This window comes from Genypterus blacodes, unplaced genomic scaffold (genome assembly GCF_046128005.1).
Source record: "Genypterus blacodes isolate CSIRO-AG114 ecotype Tasmania unplaced genomic scaffold, CSIRO-AGI_Gbla_v1 ptg000240l_1, whole genome shotgun sequence".
Lineage (NCBI taxonomy): Eukaryota > Metazoa > Chordata > Actinopteri > Ophidiiformes > Ophidiidae > Genypterus > Genypterus blacodes.
The window spans coordinates 915001-935000 of NW_027467038.1; the positions used below are offsets into that span (position 1 = coordinate 915001).

Here is a 20000-nt window from a genome sequence, read left to right on the forward strand (position 1 = left end):
TGTGTGTGTGTGTGAGGGGTGTTAGCGTGACCTTCCACCCTCGTCTCCCGCTCCTCCAGATGGGGTCCCTTCTTTGTCTTCTGTCTCTGTCCCACCTCCCTGATTTACTGAGCCAGCCTTCATCTCACCCTCCTCATCATCACTCCTACCCCCCCAACATATTCTCCATGTTTTCATACATGTGTGTTTTCACAGGAATCAAACAAACAAAGCCTCCTTGGTGGAGGTTTGAGCTCACAGACCTCAACATTCTTCCTCGTTAAGTGATGAAGACGTCTGTCCTTCGTCGATCTGTGCTCAGACCTTTGGCCCTTTAATTACAGTGGAGCTTCTCTGTGAGATGAGACCGGAGCAGCTGTAAATACGACCTGTCACATGTTCAAGTGCACTCGGGTGGAAACTCCTAACTGGAGGCTGCAGTGTGAGCGTTGCTGCGGCGACGCTCCACACTTCAGATTGACGTCAGATGAACTCAGCGGTTAGACGTGTGTGTGATGAACTCCTCCTTCTTCTTCTCTCTCCTGCAGAGCGTCGCCGGTGACAGGTGTGGAGCTTCTGATCAGCTGTGGCTTCCTGCTGTGTCAGGGTCTGGTCTCCCGTATGGACCTGGTCTCCATCCACCTTCCCTCCGGCGCTCGCATCTTCTCCTTCCTCTCGCTGGCCTGGGGCTTCGTGGCCGACGTGGACGTGGAGAGCGAGAAGTACCGGCACGTGGGAGCGGCCCGCTTCACGGTGGGCACGCTGGTGAGGCTGGCGTCTCTCCGCGTCTACAAGGGCAAGCTGGCGTACCTGCCCGCCGCCAGCGGTTCTCCCTGCCTCAGCGGCGGGACAAACACCTTCCACAACTCCTGCCACTCCAACAACTCCCACAAAGAGAGGAGGACAGAGGTCGCGCCCCCTCAGCCGCCCACCAAGGCCACCAAAGCCTCCAACGGGCCGCCTGTCTCGCTCCTGCCGCCTTTGGACCAGCCGCTTCCCAGCAACTGGGTGGTCGTCCAGGAGGAAGACTTTGTCCTCATGCTGGCCATGTACCAGTCCCACCTGGCCGAGGACCTGCTGGCTTCGCCGCACTCCACCCTGGACGACGGCGTCATCCATCTTTTCTACGTGCGGGCGGGAGTATCGCGGGCGGCGCTGCTGAAGATCTTCCTGTCCATGGAGAAGGGGACGCACCTGGGGTCCTGCTCTCAACATCTGGTGTACGCTCGGGTGCAGGCGTTCAGGCTGGAGCCGTACTCGCCCAACGGGGTGATCACGGTGGACGGGGAGGTGGTGGAGTACGGGCCGGTGCAGGCGGAGGTGCACAGAGGCCTCGCACGCTTGATCAGCTGCTGAGACAAACCCACAGCCAACCGGAGACACGCAGCAGAAACATCTAAGCTACACAAGTTAGCACTTAAAAGACAGGAAGTGTCCGGGTACTGGAGCAAGGCGGACATTTCCTTCACATGAATGTTGGACTTTTTGCTGTTTTTGTTTCTCTTTGGCAGCCTCACGTCTGAACGATCTCAGGCTGTGATGTCGGACAAAGTGCCACTCTCAGCATCGATACAGGGAAGAGGCGACACGAGCAGCTGTGAGACAAACTCAGCTGCTTAACCCTTAAAGAGCCAATTAATCAGACGGTGATGAAATTTATGTTTATGTTTAAATCGGGTATAAAGTTTAGAATAAGGTTCAGTTTAAACTTTGTGCTTCTGTGTGGTGAAGCTGCAATACCAACTGGAATCTTAGCAATAGGAGAGGAATGAAGGACCACGACTCCTCTGCAGCCAGATGGATACTTTGTGTGTGTGTGTGTGTGTGCGTGTGCGTGTGTAGACACAGGGTAGCAGTGATGTCATGGCGCTTCCGTCGTTGCCCTTGTTTGAACTTTGAGCTTTATGGTGTGTGTGTGTCTGTGTGTCTGTGTGTGTGTGTGTGTGTGTGTGTGTGTGTGTGTGTGTGTGTCTGCTTTTCATAATGGGAAGCTGTACCTTTTTGTTTTTGTTTTCTGTGCTGCGTCTCTTTGAGCACCAGGCCGTTAGCTCATCGCTCCTTCTGTACTTGATTGATCAACGTGCCTCAATCAGCTTCATCCTGTTTTCCTTAAATTAACCTCAATACCATTTTTACCTGGTTTACGTTGACAAAAAGCTGTTATCAACTGGTGTAGGCAGTGTGACCGACCAGCGGGGGGCGCTGAGGTCCTCGCTTACACTTACGTACTGTACATCCACGAGGCAACGCAAATGTTGTGCAGATGGTTTGTGGGTGTGTCTTCCCTGCAGTGGGCACCGTCCACTTAAAGCTGCTTCCTGTCTCTTCCTCTGTGGTCGCACACGTGAAAGGCAAATGATAAAACCAACCAACTAAACATCTTAAATGATTGTTTTAAAGGGGAAATCCACTGTAAAGCTGTGGTTCAGACAGACAGACTGTGGTTTGATTGTTTTTAGCTTTAAGCAGCAGCACTCGGCCATCCTGCAGCTCTGCTCCTGCGCCGGCTGATCGATTGTAGTTTTAGTGCCTCATTGTGCTCTGTGGCTGCGTCCTCACACACACACGCACACTCCCCTCTGCAGTGCTCCGCAGTCCCACAGCTCTCTCTCTCTCTTTCCCCCCTCTCTGTCTCCTGGGAGATGACTTGATGATGGTCACCTAGGTGTCCTTACCACTGAGCTTTGAGTCACACAGAGGAAACAGTAACGAGTCTTTCTGGCCTCTTGGCTCCTGCTGTGATTTTTAAACGTTTGTGATTCAGATCCTCAGTCTGTGTGGAAGCAGATTTGGGCTCTAAGAGGTCAGAAATCAATCATTTCTCTCAGCTGCACTACCCTGAAGCAGTCCGGCCTTAAACACGGGTTGGGAGGGGGAGGAGGTTGTTATAGCGTGTGGAGGGGTGGAGGTAGAGGATGGAGGAGGAAGAGGAGGTATTGACTTGTTAAATGCTGCATGAAGGAGGCGTTGTTTGTTTGAGTGCCTGTATTTGCTTTGAGCAGATCACACTTGTGTTTCACACTGCAGAGCGTTACAGAGGACCGTATAGATGTCTGGTTTGTTGTTTTACACTCGGCTGTATTTGCACAATATTTTTAGAAGGTTTGTTGCCGTCTGAAGTCGGTTTTTCATTTAAAAAAAAAGAAAAAGCTGCACTGTAGAAAAATCCTTTCCTTGACCCGTCTTTACATAACTGATGCACCTGACATTTTGTTTCTTAAACAAGAAACATTTCCCGTGAAAAATTTAAACAACTTTCCAAAATGTATTTTTTTCAAAATGTAGACATTTATTTAATTACAGTAAATGAAATTTATAAAATGAATTTATTGTTGATTTAATATTTGAATGATTGCTTATAGATTTTTTTTTTTTTTTTTGTATTTCTAGATGAGAAAAGCTTTTTAGGTGTCAAAGAAAAGATGAATGTGATGAACCAGGGCTAAGCTGGATGAAGACTTCCATGTAAGAAAGGAAAACTTCATACGTTTCTGGGGGTCAAATAAAGCAGTGCTGGACCAGGACTGTCCCAGACCAGACAATCGGATCAGTAACAGATCAATAGACCCACTATCACATGAAATTACTCTTTCAAAATGCTACAAACACACGGCACACGTTTCAAACTTAGTGCTTCTTTTGGAAGAAGTAAAAGTCTACAGTACAACGCCTGTTTTTACACAACCTTTGACAACACCCACACAAACTCGCAAACAAAAGTCCCACAGAAGCTGAACAACAGCCGACAGCAGCAGGGCAGTTCAACTTTGACATGGAGTTATAACATTCTCTCAGCAAACTCACCCCGATTTTGAAGTTTGCGACGTCCTGAGACTACATCCAGACGGACAGTTAAGGGTGCGCCACAGCTGACTGAATAATTCTCTGTCCTGTCTTCAAGAATTTGATCCAGGTCACTGTCATCCAATAGTAGAGTGTCTAAGCTTTGGACTGATACGGTACTTGTTTCCTGGGGATATGACATCAGCACGTTTGGTTGACCGGCCTACATTTAAAGGGCCAGCGGTCAGGTTAGGCCTTTTCGAAAGCCAGTCAACAGAGCAAATGAGGGTTCCATCTTAGAAGGAATCGAGGAATGCAGGTTTTGTGCATTGATTCGATAAAAGTATAAATGATAAAAAAAAACATTGTAGCCGTCTGTTTCTGTGATGCGTTTAGTTATAAACATACAAAACAAAGAATACAGGCGGGCTTCAACATTACTGCTTTAAAGAGAAAGTTTCCTATGCAAAGTCCGACTAGTTTTCTTGTAAACAATGCGAACAGTTTGACGTGCCTTGGCTGTGCTGCCTCCCAGTGGTCAGAGCGAGGTACTGCGCATCACTGGTTTAAGCTCAGACGGGGTAACTGGGTACAGGGGTCAGAGTGACGCTGGGTCGATCCTCAGCTTCAGCCTTTGTCCAGAACAGTGGGTTTGTCCAGTTTCAGATGAAGAAGCTGATGTACATTCAACTGTCAACTAAACTGTATATTTGCTTTCTGACTCACTTGCTGCTTCTTAAGTGTGACCAAATGTTATTTGTGAAGGGAAGTACTTTATTTTGTATGTTGTCAGCCACACGGATGATTTAACGATCTTCTAGTCTCTTACTTCCATGTATGTATATATAGAAAAGGAGAGGACTCTATTTTTCCAAAACGAATCAATGAAAAATAAAACGAATGATGAAAAACAGGTTGTGTTGCCATACGAGTGTTCTTTAAAGCCAAACGTGTAATTAACATTGTAGTTACTCACCTCAGTGATGAGACGCTTTGAGGCTCCATCTACTCGTTTTATATCTTAACCCCAGTCCAGACTAATACTCTGACCTTAGATAACCTTAACATCTCTCAGGTCGGATCAGGAGAGAAGCTGCAGTGCTGACGTGGATCAAAACAAATAAAAACCACAGTGGTACTGCTTGCAAAGTTTAATACATCACTAGTTGCCTTAATGCAACAAAATAAAATTGTAAAAAAAAGGAAAAGGAAAACTGAAATCAAAGAGAACAACACACACACACACTCAGCAGTTTGTACAGAAACGCCCCAAGCATCCACATGACTTCTCTTCAAACTCCGGTTTGTGTTAAATATATATGTATTTATATATTTAAATGTAGTCATGACTGCTGTACAGAGGGAATCAGGCTACAAATCATAACTTTATTAGTTCTTTTATATATCAACAACAGGCCACTGTGGAAATGTAGACATCGTACAGTCAAGTCTTGGTGTCGCCCAATCAAAAGGCTTAAAGCAACATGTTACATGCTTTGGCTGTAAAACAAATATCTCGCAGTAATAATAATAATAATAATAATAATAATGGTTAAATCTGAATATTATACACACATACACAGAAAATTGTACAGAGCATCGTGTGCTTGATATCCTGCCCGATTTTGCTCCAAATCTGAGACAGCTTCAAATTTTCTGCTTCTGCGACAAAACGAGAGAGAGAGGGTAAAAGATGCAAAACAAAGCAAGAAGTCACTGCACAGTTCTTGGTGGGACTGTGTGTGTGTGTGTGTGTGTGTGTGTGTGTGTGTGTGTGTGTGTGTGTGTGTGTGTGTGTGTGTGTGTGTGTGTGTGTGTGTGTGTGTGTGTGTGTGTGTGTGTGTGTGTGTGTGTGTGTGTGTGTGTGTGTGTGTGTGTGCGTGTGTGTGTGTCTGCTTAATGGGTAAACATTCGCTCCTCCATGAACAGTGCAGGTGACATTTCACAAACAGCAGCAGCAGCAGAGTGAGAAGAAAAGAAGGCTACATGCTCCAGCTAATGAAGACCACACACTCTTCCTCCTCCGTAGCTCACAAAAAGAGGAGGAAAATGTCTAATCTAAGTAAAAATGGAGGAAGAGGAGAAAACGCGATGATGGCTGATTGCCACGCATGACGCAGGAGCGAGCAGGGGTGAAACTGTGGAAGACGGAAAGCAAAACTAAAACTAAAACTAAAGCTCACATCCTGATATTCCTCCGTTTCCTTCTGTACATCGCTCACCCTCTCACTCACAAACACTCTTTGTTCAAGTAAATTAGCAGGTAGCCAACGCTCTCTCGTTCATTTCACAGACAGCGAGGACAAGAGCGGTTTGTCTGACCTGTGTTCGAATCATCATCATCATCATCGTCATCAATAATAACAAGAAGAGTTAGAATACCTTGAGAAAGAAAACAAAAACAATCAGAAGTTGGGATGTAAACAAAGACTGCTCTGATTTCCCCCCAGGAAGCACGATTGGACCCTAAAGTGTTCCGCTCAGGTCTCGGGCACTTGTCCCCCTTCACAGTAAAGCACATTCTGAACTCGGCAAAGCGCGTATCAACAATAGAACCCACAATAGAACCCTGATAACTCGGCTATAAAGGTAAGTTAAGTGATGCAATATAAAGAAAACGACGAAAAACCTGTGAAGGCAAATCGCATCCGTGAGGGTTCGAGTGAGGATTCCCTTCGTCGTGGGGTCGGCAGTCGGGACTGAGATGAGTTTAAGTCCAACAGAACATACATGTGAAAACGCTAAATCAAGCGATATCATTAGAGTAACTACAATGTTTAACCACAAACCTTTCAGCGTCGCACTAAGTTTGAATTCCGGCGTCATGCGGCTGAGACTGTCAGAAGGAGCGGCGCGAGGGAAGCGTGCCGACGATTCTGCGCTATGGAGGAAAAACCCCGCCGCTTTGGTGCCTCCCTTTACGTCACCAAGTAACGCGCGAGCAGAGCGGCTTTGTACACGACAACGCACCGAGATCGATTCAAGTAAGGCAACACGTCGACGTGACATGACGGAATGATGCTGTGTGGGTTTGGGTTAAGGGCTTTAATTAGTAGTGTTTAAATAGAGTCGTTTGTGGCGATGCGGGTCGGCGAGCGGCGGGTGTAGTGTGGATGTGCCGCGCTGCATTGTGGACCTTACGCTCCCACCCGAAACGAGACAAGCGAGATCACCTCAAACTCACCGGTACGGAAGCCGAGAGGGCAGGTGCAAAATATAATAAAAAAAAATACACACATTACCCGATAAAAGAGAGAATATTCTGGAGATCTTGAGAAATCGGATGTATACAGAAGTAAAGGTGGGAGTTTCCAAAACGTAATGATTCCATATTACGATAAAATGTATTTGCCCATTCAAAATGTATTGCGATGTTGTTTTTTTAAGTATTGCAATCTTACGTTAAAACAATGAATTTGCTTTAGAAATGTTAGTTGAAGAAACGTGCAGCAGAATCTTTTTTTTCGAAATTGCTCGGCTTCCGTACACCAAAGCGAAGGTTGCGTTTGGTTTCCGGTGGCGAGGAACCGACAGCAGTGCGGAGCTGCGACTGAGGCCGGACGCCCGAAGTGTCCGGCGGCTGCAGCGCTCCGTCCCCTGCAGGTGATTCCTATGTAAACTTGGTCACTCTACGTTCAACTGCGTGGTTCGGCGGGGTAAAACACCATGGAGGAAAGTGGTCAAGCGGTGGTGACGGGCAGTTTTAGAACTTTTGGGTATTTGTGTGTGTGTGTAAGTGTGTGTGTGTGTGTTTGTAGAGAGAGAGAGAGAGAGTTTGGCAGAAAGCGTACAACAAATAACTTCCGCTCTAAAAATCCTCCTGGTCGGCGTCTCAGACCAGATTGTCCGTGGGTTTGGTAGTGCAGGCGGTCCAGCGTCGGGATCAGTAGTGCTACAGGGCGCCGCGGCCGGGCCGACGGCCAGGGGCGCAAAACCTGGCCGTCCTTGACCTTCCAGTCCAGAATGTTGCCTTGACGATCAGGGAGTTTGGGGCTTGGAGGGGAAACCATGGCACAAGTTTCTTTGTCGTTCCTTTCGGTCCTTTTTTTCATCTTTTTTGCGTCGACCCAAACACCACAGCAGCTAAAGTCCCGGTGCCTCCTTCACAAGCTCCCCCAGGAACGATGAAGGCTCCCAGTCCCATACGTCAGTGTGTGTGTGTGTGAGCACATCAGGCATCTGCAGGGACACTGAGGGAGAACAGAGACACGTCAGGAGTCTTTCTCCTGCAGCCATGATCTGACTGGGAAGAATTTAGAGGGAAAGGCAGAATGCAGAGGATTTCAGGGCGGCGGTAGGAAGTGGAGGATAAGAAACAGGCGAAGAGGATCTGAGCAGAAATACGGGCAGTGCAGCTCTGGATTTTGTCGTGGATAATCGTAGCGTCCCTCTGCCCCGTGCGGCAAACAATGACTCCTCCTTCACAGACTGAGGCAGATGAAAGGTAGAAGAGAAGGAAGCGAGAGCAGGGAGCAGAGTGGACTGTGAGGAGGCACTTACTTGTCCTCTGTGTGCATGGCGATGCCGGCGGCGGCCAGCGCGGCTCGGTACTGCAGCAGCACACCTCGAACGCTTTTCACAAACCCCTTAGAAAGAGGGAAGAGCGGAAAGCCGATGTCCGGGTAGCCGCTGCCCTCGGGGAGGAAACTCCGATAGCTCTTTCTCCTTTTCTTTGGTCGCACAGCTGGTTGGCTTCCTGCGGAGCTCACCCCTCCCCCGACAACCACGGCAGAGCTCGAATCCGACGGCGCGGTACGGGCCGCGGGGCCGGCAGCCGCAGCGCCCTTGTTTTCGCCCTCCAGCGAGGAGTTGGTCTGGGTGCCGTCGCAGTCCGAGTTCTGGCTCAGCTCCCGCTGAGAGGCGGCCGTGGTGGACGGGCTTAACCCCGAGTCCTCCAGCTCCTCCTCCAAAATACTGCTAACAGCCGTTCCCGTGACGACGCCCTCCTCCCCAGGCTTACTGGGGCTGCTGTGGGCCACGGCCACCGGCCCCGACCCCAGGGGCAGCTGCTCGTCCAGAGGCTGCACAGCTGCAGGTCTGTCTTTGGAGGTGTGGGTCCTGTGCCCCGTCGAGGCCCTCTCAGCCCCCTCGTTCAGCTCCAGCCAGGCCTCCAGGCGGTGGACTAACCGCCAGCCGCTGGATCCAAAGTGCTCCTGGATCTCCTGCCTGAAGACCTCCACGGGGTGCTGGAGAAGCTGGGTCATGGACTGGACCATCTTGATGAGGGCCATCTCGTTATAGCAGCGGCTGTTCTCGTAGCCTTCCTGCAGGCCTCGGTCACTGTCAAAGCCCGCCTCGTTATAGTACGGCTCATTGACCAGGATCAGACCTGCACACAGCCACAACGCATCAGGATGAAGACACGAAGACATGAACACACCAACAGGCATCACAGTATAGAGAGGTGTGTGCGTGTGTGAGTGTGTGTGTGCTGACCTTGTATGGAGATGAGGACCTGCAGCAGACTGGACTTGCTGGTCCATCTCTCAGTGCCCTGCAGACCAACAAATCAATGCACTGATGAGAGACAAATCCAGACCTTTTGTACAAAGACATGGATGAAGTGTTTCCTCTGTCCAGTAGATGGCGTAGCTGCTTCTGACACTACAATGCAGAAAGCTGGCAGCAGCAGCTTCCAACTCAGGCCTGCTCAGGCCCCCGAAACCTCATCCTCACTGAACTCTAATGGTTCTCAATCTAATATCATCTGACTTGAGTGTGTGCTCAGTACTAACACACACTCACCTTCCCAACACACACACACTCACCTTCCCAATCCAGGTGCCCAGCAGGCTGACGCAGACCTTGCCGTTGTCGTAGAGGTTGGGATTGAGGCGCCCGCTGCACTGGGAGATGTAACGGAACAGAGGCGGCACGGCCGGGTAGATGTTAGGCAGCTGGATGTCAAACAGGAACAGGCCGTCCTCATAGGGGGTCCGGTTAGGCCCCTTGATCAGAGCCGAGAACAGATCCTGCATCCAGGATAGAAGCAGCTCTATTAGAACACGTTGTTGATGCATGAATGGATCAGTGTGTTATCAGTATTAGTGACGTCATATGTTATGGTGAATACTTTGGTGCTTTTAAACAGAAGAAGCTCAACACACCATTCGATCCTCAAAGGTTTTGACCATGATGCCCTCTGGCAGCGATGTCGCCAGCAGAGCCATCTCCTTCCTCACAGTGCTGAAGAACTTCTTAGCCTCGGCCGGCTGGAACTCCATTTTCTGAAACGAGTGTGTGTCTGAGAGAGAGAGAGACACACAGAGAGAGAGAGAGAGAGAGACTGAATATCAATACAACAAATACAGGCAGCTCTGTGTTCAGACAGAAATTATCAGTTTCAGCTCAGAATGTACACACACACACATACACACTGATATTACTGTGTGTGTGTGTGTGTGTGTATTTGCAGTCATAATTCATGAAGGAGTGAATGGAGGAACGACCAGTGAGAAGAGAGGAAGCAAGAAAGGAAGCAGTGAGAAGGAAGAGAAAACCAGTGAAGAAGGGCAGAAAGAAAGACAGAAGGAAGAATGAAGGAGAGTTGAAGCGAGTGAGGGTGTGTGTGTGTGTGTGTGTGTGTGTGTGTGTGTGTCTCCCTCACCTGGTGCCCACTCCAGCACAGAGAACACTTCCCCCTTGGCGCTGGTGAAAGTGACGCCCGGCTTGCCTCCACTCTGCTGGCACAGCACCGGCGTGTCGCTGAGGAACTCGCTGGGCCACTCCGCCCCCCCCACGGGGGTCTGGGCCTCCTGCTGGGGCTTCTCCTCCCCGCCCCGCTCTGCCTGAATGGAAACAAGCGCCACAAGATGAGCCACGGCCTACAAAGAAGGTCTTCAACACACAGACTGGACTTCAAACGCCGTGTTCATACCTCCATCCCTGCTCCTCCGCTCCCCCCTGCTTCCACCACAGCCTCCATCTTCTCCTCCTCCACTATGGCTACGTTGTCCAGCGTCTTCCTCAGGTTCTCCTGCAGCTTCTTGAGGTCATCCAGGAAGCGTTTCTCCTTGGTGGGCTTCTCGGGGGGCGTGGGCGTGGGGGAACTCGCTACGTTGGCGGCTGTAGCGGGTTCAGCAGAGGTAGGAGAAGTCGGGGAGCCGCTGGTCCACAGCTGTTCTACGGTCATGTTCTTCAGGCTTTCCAGGATCTTCAGGGCCTCTTTCAACTCCCTGAAGCCTCGAGAGACGCCGTCTTTACAGGACTTCTCTGCTCCGTTGACCCCTGCTGGAGTGGAGCCTGAGATGAGACACACGAAGAGAAACATCTACTGTCATGTGACGATGCAAAACGTGTGTCCTCTACTGAAAACAACCACACGGGCGTCTCCCCACCGTCTCCAGAAGCAGGACTGGCCATAGACGCCGTCCCCTCTCCGTCCTCTCCAGGGCCTCCTCTGATGGGGCTGGTGACCCCGGCTTTGCTGCCCTCCTGTGGGGGGATGATGAACTGCGTGGAGCCTGTGGGCGTGGGGATGGGGGTCGCCGTCTCCGTGAGGTCGGCGTTGTTGACGTGACTGTCGTCTTCCGTGGTGAGGCCGTTGTCCGTCTCCCAGCTGTCGCTCTCGTCCTCCCACTCCTCGGTGGACAGGACGCTGCTCGTCTCCTCCACCGAGTCGTAATCCGTCTCCTCGATCTCTGACTCCACGTTGTAAAGGTGCTGTGTGTGTGTGACCATGACGACAATATCAGCAACGGAGTGACAAACATCAGGCTAATGTACACGTTTGCCTCATGAATCAAACCTCCTGGTGAATCACCTGAGGCAGGACGATGGTCATGGAGTTGTCGGCCCAAACCACCTCCACTTTGCTGCTCACGTCTACGCGGGACACCTGACCCACCGCCGTCTGTGAGACAGGAGAGGTCACCAACACAACACATCTCACCAAAATCCTCCACATTCCATATTACACCACGATAATCAGCTGTCAACAACGAGACGACTACAAAATATATCCTAAGTTGTTTATCACACACACACACACACACACACACACACACACACACACACACACACACACACACACACACACACACACACACACACACACACACACACACACACACACACACACACACACACACACACACACACACACACACACACACACACACACACACACACACACACACACGGTCGGCGCCCGTTACCTCGTTCTCACAGTCGGCTTGTCCGTTCTCAGAGTTCCATATTCTGATGACGATGTCGGTGGTGCGGAAGTGGAAATCCGGATGGTCAGCGATGTCGTACACACTGACGTCCTCTTCCATGCCGATCACCTGGGATTACAATAGAAACACACACACACGTAAACACACACATACACACACACAAGCCCTATGTACAATAGAAACACACACACACGTAAACACACACATACACACACACAAGCCCTATCACCACGGCGGAATCATCCCGCGAGGAGTATTTTCCATTCGCCTCTATCTTTGTCGTAGGCATTTATTATTATCATTAAACACACACACGCGCACACACACCTCAACATCGTCGCTGTAGCTGTTGAGTTTGATCCACTTGACCACACACGTTCTTCCCTTGTGATCACCCGACTGGATCACCCCGTACACTCCTGGGTCCTGCAGAGCTTGGGCTGATGGGAGCACAAAACACACACACACACACACACAGTATTTAAAGGTTCACAAATGAAGAGGATCCCCAACAACACACCCGACGAACGGAATCGCATGGAAGGAAAAACTTAAAGTGTTCCAATACTTTCAGTCTATTCCACACACACACACACAAATGGCCTAGATATGCACTGGATGGCTGAGCAGCCCACATAAAACATCTTATCACTATTCACACACACACACACACACACACACACACACACACACACACACACACACACACACACACACACACACACACACACACACACACACACACACACACACACACACACACACACACACACACACACACACACACACACACACACACACACACACACACACACACACACACACACACACACACACACACACACACACACACACACACACACACCTCTATCTTTTAAAAAATGAAAACAAAGCAAAGCTAAATCCTACAGCCACATTCAGGACTCAGGGTGAAGTCGAGCGTTCCTGTCAGATTTCTTACGTCGCTTGTCGACTATGAAGTCGCCCGGACAGAACTCGTGGCTGTCCAGGTGCTGGATGGGGATGAGGTCGTTGGATCGGATGCCCTTGTCCACCTGCCCGTCCTTCCACATCACATCTGCCGTGGTCTTCGTCGACACAACTTCCACCGCCACCCTGATGGAGAATACACACACACACACACACACACGAGTGGCGGGCTTCACGTCAGAAAAGGTGCTAATTGGTAACGGCATTAATCAGTGAGGCACACGGGGGTCAAAAGGTGAAGAGCGTTTCAGAACCTGCAGGCGCTGCTAAAGCACACAAAGTGTCAAAACAGAGGAGTTGTTATTTATTCATAAATGTTAATTTATGGATTTATTTATGGAAATTGTCTGCGTCAGCTCGGCCCGAGTGTCTCAGCCTGGAGGATCTTTGCTTTGGAAACCGGAAAAGTTAAGGTGGAGAAAAAAAAAAAGCTGCCAATTCAGTTTTTTGTTTGTGCTGAAGCGAAACAAAAGAGTGTGTGAGCAGTGCTGTGTAAGCTGTGTAAGCTGTGTGTGTGTGTGTGTGTGTGTGTGTGTGTGTGTGTGTGTGTGTGTGTGTGTGTGTGTGTGTGTGTGTGTGCGTGTGCATCAACCCACCGGTCTCCAGGTTTGAACTCTCGGGAGAACTTGGTCCTCTTCTTCTTGTGCTTCTTCTTCAGGTTGCGGATTGAAAGCGGGATGCTCTTCTTGCGGTTGGTGCCGAGCCCGCCGCTCTGAGACGAGGCCGTGGAGCTGGTGGACGACGTCAGGGAGCTGCAAACACAACAAGCCAACGTGAGCCAACGCCAGCCAACGAGAGCCAACCAGAGCTGGGTACACAGTCAATGAGATTTTGTGCCAAACGTACACACTGACAAAACGTCAACAAAACGCCAACAACAACCTGGAGTCGTCCGTGTCTTCTGCAGCTTCGTCGTCAGCGTCCTGCTCTCCGGTTTCGGGCAAAGTATCGCCAGGGTTCCGGGCGTCCTGCGTGTTCGGGATGGACACCATGGGGCCGTTGTTGTTGTGCGTAGAGTCCGTCTGCTCCAATTTGTGTTCACCTGCTGAGATGAGCAAACAAACAGGGAGTCAGATAATAAACGCTATGAGGTCATTAAAAACTCCAAACGCCAAACTCCACCAGGAAACGTTTCATGTCCAACATCAAAGACACACGTTTGACTGAACTGACTTTGATTTGAGTTCATTTCCAGCCTCTGTGGTGGATCAGAGAAACAGTTTACAGTGTGTGTGTGTGTGTGTGTGTGTGTGTGTGTGTGTGTGTGTGTGTGTGTGTGTGTGTTACAGTGGCATTACTGATTCAGAGTCGTTGGCACCTTGTGTGTCGGCGTTCTCAGTCTTCTTTCCAGAGTCCTTCTTGAACATTCTTTTCAACTGCAGGAGACACACACACACGCAGAGTTTTTACATGATCACTAACATTACACACACACACGCCCCACAGTGACAGACACTCATCCCACCTTCCTGACCACAGGGTCTTCAGGCAGAGCAGGGGCACCATCGGGTCCTTCACAGGTGATCCACGTGGCGTCCCCCTTGGCTGGGAACACGTAGAGCGCCCTCTCTCCCAGCTGCCTCTGGGTGTGGTCATAGTAGCCCAGACGCCGCACCCTAAGGCCCCCCGACACAGAGACACAGAGACAGACACACACACACAGCAATCACAGTTTAGGCCATTATACTCATGTTGGTGTTGAGGAGCAACAAACCAGAAAATAACAAACTTCAATCACTCAGTTTAAATAAATGACCCAAAGAGCCCCAGTGTGGATCAATCAGTGTGAGTGTGAACGTCCCCACCTGCAGAGGTTCTCCTGTGGGATGGTGGACGGCGGGGGATAGACGCTGTCCGAGCCTTTGGGGGAGTAACTCTTGGTGATCCAGGTCACCTTCAACTCCACCACCTTGACCTGAGGAACCCAGAAAGACCAAGTCAACCCTTTCAGATGTGGAACCAAAGCTCCTGCTGGACCGGCTGGAGGTTTGGACCCCCTGCAGTTTATGGTTAGACTCTCTAACATAACAGTGCGGCCTCTGAGTCCACGTCTATTCATCGTATTGTGTGCCAGTCTCATCTCCCAGTGGGGTTGTTGATACACACACACACACGAGTGTGTGTGTGTGTGTGTGTGTGTGTGTGTGTGTGTGTGTGTGTGTGTGTGTGTGTGTGTGTGTGTGTGGATGGCTTCCTCCCACAGGCTGTAGTACACGCCGACACTGAAACACATCTCAAATGCGTCGACTAAGCAGGATTTTGTTTCCCATACTAATGTGATTGTGTAGTGGGAGTGTTTTGTGGGTAAACAGGGAGCCGTGCGGTCGTTTGGCTCGCCGCTGGAGTTTTGTTGCTCTGTGTGAAACATAGTTGCTATATAAAGAAAGTGGACCTCTGTGTGTACTTTTCTCCCTCACCATTTTGAGCTCCTAACGCATTATAGCGGCGCATTCAAAATGGCGGCAGTAACTCCTCACCTCCTCCACCACCACTCGGAACTTGCACTTCCTGCTGAGGACAGGTTTAACCCCCGACAGCCACTGTACATTGGAGAAGACCTTGGCCGGACCGATCAGGACCTGGCCCGGGTAGAAACCGTACGCCTCGTCGAAGAACAGACCCTGAACACACCGCGACACATCCAGAGAACAACATGAGAGACGGCCCAGGAGGAATGACAGGAAGAAGGACAGAGGACCAATGAAAAGTCGAAAGCATGAGTGAATACTTACAGATACAACACTAGACTATACACACTGTAAATAATGATCAATAACATGAAATAAAAGTAGAAAACAAGAATAGTAATGTCGCTTCTTAAAGGATCAGGGCGCAGTAAAGCATTTATGATCAGTTCCATTTCTATTCAGCGGAGGGATACACACCGAGTCGCTGACGTGAGGACAGACGTCATAAAGCTTGGCACCGTCCTCCACGCTCATGGAGCACCTGGAGGAGGACGCAGACGGAGACATGTGGGCGGGGTTCACTGTGCCGGCGGACTGCTGCACACACAATATACACTCGCACACAATATACACAGACACACACACACTTTACCTGGCTCCATTGGAGAGTTTCAGGATGATGTGATTGGTGAGGTCGTATACTTTCCCCAGCCAGAAGTCGTAGGCGATGTAGTCTCCGTACATAAAGGACTGAGAAACAACATGACAGCAAACGTGTTAGATCACATCCCTCTGATACACACACACTCATTACAATGTAACAAAGGTACGCATGGTTGGAATTCATAGGATGGGAAAGGTATTTGCCCATGGTGATTAAGTAACCAAGTCCCCAGAGATGAGCCGTACCCAGATGTGCTGCAGGTCTCTGCTGTTGACCGGGTAGAGGACACAGTTTGTCCCCACCAGCTTCACTGCACACTCGATGTCAATGTTGGTCACAATGCCACACTGGTTATCCTGGAACCAACAAGAGCAACCAAGTCATTACGATGATCAACATCAACTTCAGCGTCATCAGCATGAAGACCATGAACTCTACAGAAGCGTCCGTCCTGCAGGCTTTGCTACAAGCAGACAGTCTCTCTTATCTCTCCATCCATCTACATCTGCAGATGGAACATCAGAGGACTTGTTGCTGTGGAATCAGAGCTCGACCCGTCATAATATTCAAGTCATGTCTGGCTGTAGCAAGACAAAGAGCGATGAACAGGGACGTGACAGAGAAAGAGAGAGGGAGAGAGAGAGATAGGGGGGGGTAGAGAGAAGGAGGGAGGGAGAGAGTGAGAGCAAGAAGGAGAGCGAGATAGAAAGAGTGAGAGAGAGAGAGAGAGAGAGAAAGGGGGAACGATAGAGCGAAGGAGTGAGAGAGGGTTTAAAAGAAAAGCAGACAGACTTACATTAGAATTCATCCGTCGCACGATGTCTCTAATGACGATGGATCGATCTTCAAGTTTCAGCTGCAGGGAAACAAAGAGAGAACATAATCACCTTCTGATGAGGCTTCAGGAGACACAATGGACCTTTGGACAATAATGAAGCGTCCATATAAGGAGCAGAAGGGATTTGAGTTGTCAACATTCAAACAGAGAACCAGAGATTCTTTAAGCACCACTTCTGTCTCGTTTGTGTCCACCGCAGCATTTTGCTCACTTCCATCTGGGAGACTAGATGTTGGGATGTTCCAAGTATCGAGTATGGGCGAGACGGAGACGCAAAGGCTACCAGGAAATGTGATACGGCCAAAACAATGAGAGAAGACCTGCAGTGGAAATGCACAGCGACTGAGACGTGATGCGATTCACCCGTCCTGCCCCTGTCCTGTCCCTGTCCCTCTCCTTGTCCTGTCCATGTCCCTGTCCTGTCCCGTCCCGTCCTGTCAGTCACAAGCGTGTCAAAACTCTGCCAGATTTGACCACAAACCAAAAGTTACAACAACAAGTGTCCCTGTGTCAGAGGTCAGGCGGGCGTTCGTTTCTTTGTCCCTGGTGAAGAAGAACAAACGCGATCAAGCGGGGGGCCGTCGCCAATTGCCGGCCGTCGCCAACGTGTCACCGCTGCTGCCTGGAATTTCCTCTCGCCGAGTGAAATCAGTGATGGGAGTCTGATCCCAGACGCCTGTGATGCGAGCGCTGATCTCATCATCGCCTTCTGCTTCCTCACACATTATCGCCGACAGAGACGCACAAAGTGTTTGATGGGATTATGATGAAATGTGCATAATTCACTTTCCCCTCATTTCCTCCACTGCAGTAAAGATTACAGGCTGGAGACTTCCTTCCCACTCCATAAAAGGACGGTGGCAAAAGTGGCTTGTTTTCATTCAGTATGCAAAGTAGTGCTACAGCAAAGAGAGCAGATGGATGTGTTGTTTTTTCTTTTTTTTTCCCACCTTAAACCGCTGCTGAGGTCTGGAGTAAAGTGAATAATGTGCCCTGTAAAACTGACACTTAGAAAGCCATGGCGATTATGGAGTTAACGGCGTGAGCTGGACGTTATTCGGAATTTACGACAGGCGTTAGGGCGCAGCGTCGTTTCCCCCCACAGCCGATCACACAGACGGGCCATTAGTTTAACGCTCGGGCCACAACCTCCACTGTTATCTCACTGTTCTCTCACTGCCATCCCTCAGAGGCAGAGACAGAGAGAGACACGAAGAGTGTGTGAGAGAGAGAGACAGAGAACGAGAGAGAGAGAGAGAGAGAGAGAGAGAGAGAGAGAGAGAGAGAGAGACAGAGACAGAGAGACAAAGACAGAGAGAGACAGAGACACGAAGAGTGTGAGAGAGAGAGAGAGACAGAGAACGAGAGAGAGAGAGAGAGAGAGAGAGAGAGAGAGAGAGAGAGAGAGAGAGAGAGAGAGAGAGAGAGACAGAGAGAGAGAGAGACAGAGAGACAAAGACAGAGAGAGACAGAGACACGAAGAGTGTGAGAGAGAGAGAGAGAGAGACAGAGAGAGACAGAGACAGAGAGAGAGAGAGAGAGAGAGACACACACAGCGACAGAGACACACACACTCTCTCTCTCAACTACTGGCAGTCCGTCTCTTGTGTCTTACCCTGTAACCCTACTCTGCTGCATTCTGGGAGAAAGTAAGAGTGAGTGTGCGCGTGTGCTTGCATGTGCGTGTGTGTGCGTGTGTGTGTGTGTGTGTGTACGGGACACGATCGATGCGTCTCCATGTTCCCTTGTAATCTATAAAGCGTCTGATTCGTCACGTCTCTGGTGCCGGGGGGGGGGAGGTTTAAAAACACGCCGCTTACCAAGTCACACTGGCAGCTTTGCTCCTCATCCTCATCTCTTCACCACGTGAAGCTCAGAAGCTCAACACACTCCCCGGCTCACACACACACTCATTAATATTCTTTCAGTGTGTGGTGCTGCAGTGCGCTACTGTGGGAACCAATTTCCTCACCAGTTCAACAACAGTGTGTGTGAAAGCCACCTGATCTCACTGCAACACAACAGACACGCAACGACAACATCTGGATTACAGCTATTAATATGGGATTAGATTAGATTAAGAATGACTGGATGTTTACTGAAAATACCTCAAACTAAGGTGTGTGTGTGTGTGTGTGTGTGTGTGTGTGGCTTTTCTTCTTGCAGCAGCAGCTTTTCAGGAATTCGGTCTCAGCTTTTGTTTGGCAGTTGAGTGAAATAATGATGGAAAGTCAACGTGATGCCAAGTGTGTGAAGCCCTGCAGAGGGAGAGGACGCTGCGTTGCTTCAGTCAAGCTCCCTCGCTCACGCCCACCTGTGTGTGTGTCTCTCTCACGTTAAAATTCATGTGACTGTAAGGTGCGGTCAAATCCACGTTTCAAATTACTTTCCGTCTTCCACATGGACCCGGCAGGACACTCGGGACATTAAATGCATACAAACACACACACACACACACACAGCGATCAGAAAACTAGACTGCTGGGATGCAAATCAAAAAAACCAGACTGTTGCTATGGCACGTGCAGCGAGTGTGGGTAAGAGTCAGAACAGAGTCAGGAGACAACGGGGAGAGATGGAGGAATGGAATGCCTCTGTGTGTGTGTGTGTGTGTGTGTGTGTGTGTGTGTGTGTGTGTGTGTGTGTGTGTGTGTGTGTGTGTGTGTGTGTGTGTGTGTGTGTGTGTGTGTGTGTGTGTGTGTGTGTGTGTGTGTGTGTGTGTGGCCTGGTTCTGAGATGGAAAACAACCTTGGCTGCTTCTCTATGGAGGTTGATCAGGTGGAGATTGATTACAGGAATGGACGGAGGACAGCACTCTCTTTGACTCCCAGGCCTAATTAACACAGGTCATTACTCAGGTGTTACACAAGAGAGGGGAGTGTGCGTCGCTGAGACGTTTAGAGAGGGGGGGGGGGGCGGGAGAGACTGCAGAGTGCTGCAGCTCAGGGCCACGCCTGTTCTCCACTCGCTCTCTCTCCTCCATCGGCTCTCCTATTGTTTCAGTTGAGCCTCAATATCACACACACACACTGAATCCTGAGTCTTCCTCACACACACACCCTCTGGGCTCTCCGGCTGTGTTGTCAGACCGAAGGGTATTGATTGGGACACGCAGGCGGGGGGGTGGGGGGGCTCACAGCTCTATTTGAGAGAGAAAGGGC

General features: G+C 49.9%; 2 protein-coding genes across 4 annotated transcripts in view; one reads left to right on the plus strand and one right to left on the minus strand.

Moving 5' to 3' along the window:
* Positions 1-1571, plus strand: part of LOC143016633 (sphingosine kinase 1-like) — an 18938-nt gene extending 17367 nt beyond the window's left edge. Inside the window, exon 5 of the mRNA XM_076171047.1 lies at positions 528-1571. Within this exon, the coding sequence (XP_076027162.1) occupies positions 528-1335 (808 nt within the window). The 3' untranslated portion in view covers positions 1336-1571. The remainder of the gene's footprint in view (positions 1-527) is intronic.
* Positions 1572-4905: 3334 nt separating this feature from the next.
* Positions 4906-20000, minus strand: part of ube2o (ubiquitin-conjugating enzyme E2O) — a 23569-nt gene continuing 8474 nt past the window's right edge. Inside the window, exons 2-23 of one of the 3 annotated variants that reach the window (XM_076171157.1) lie at positions 16798-16857; positions 16247-16357; positions 15990-16087; positions 15815-15878; positions 15407-15550; positions 14735-14844; positions 14395-14545; positions 14248-14305; positions 13812-13974; positions 13526-13681; positions 12901-13055; positions 12267-12379; positions 11919-12047; positions 11525-11614; positions 11100-11424; positions 10640-10989; positions 10370-10550; positions 9870-10006; positions 9531-9734; positions 9199-9256; positions 8263-9091; positions 4906-7952 (exon numbers count right to left, since the gene is read on the minus strand). In XM_076171157.1, coding sequence (XP_076027272.1) covers positions 7934-7952; positions 8263-9091; positions 9199-9256; positions 9531-9734; positions 9870-10006; positions 10370-10550; positions 10640-10989; positions 11100-11424; positions 11525-11614; positions 11919-12047; positions 12267-12379; positions 12901-13055; positions 13526-13681; positions 13812-13974; positions 14248-14305; positions 14395-14545; positions 14735-14844; positions 15407-15550; positions 15815-15878; positions 15990-16087; positions 16247-16357; positions 16798-16857 — 3705 coding nt within the window. In that variant the 3' untranslated portion in view covers positions 4906-7933. Of the gene's footprint in view, positions 7953-8258; positions 9092-9198; positions 9257-9530; positions 9735-9869; positions 10007-10369; positions 10551-10639; positions 11005-11099; positions 11425-11524; positions 11615-11918; positions 12048-12266; positions 12380-12900; positions 13056-13525; positions 13682-13811; positions 13975-14247; positions 14306-14394; positions 14546-14734; positions 14845-15406; positions 15551-15814; positions 15879-15989; positions 16088-16246; positions 16358-16797; positions 16858-20000 lie in introns of those variants that run through there. The other 2 variants (XM_076171155.1, XM_076171156.1) reach the window with 2 other exon arrangements.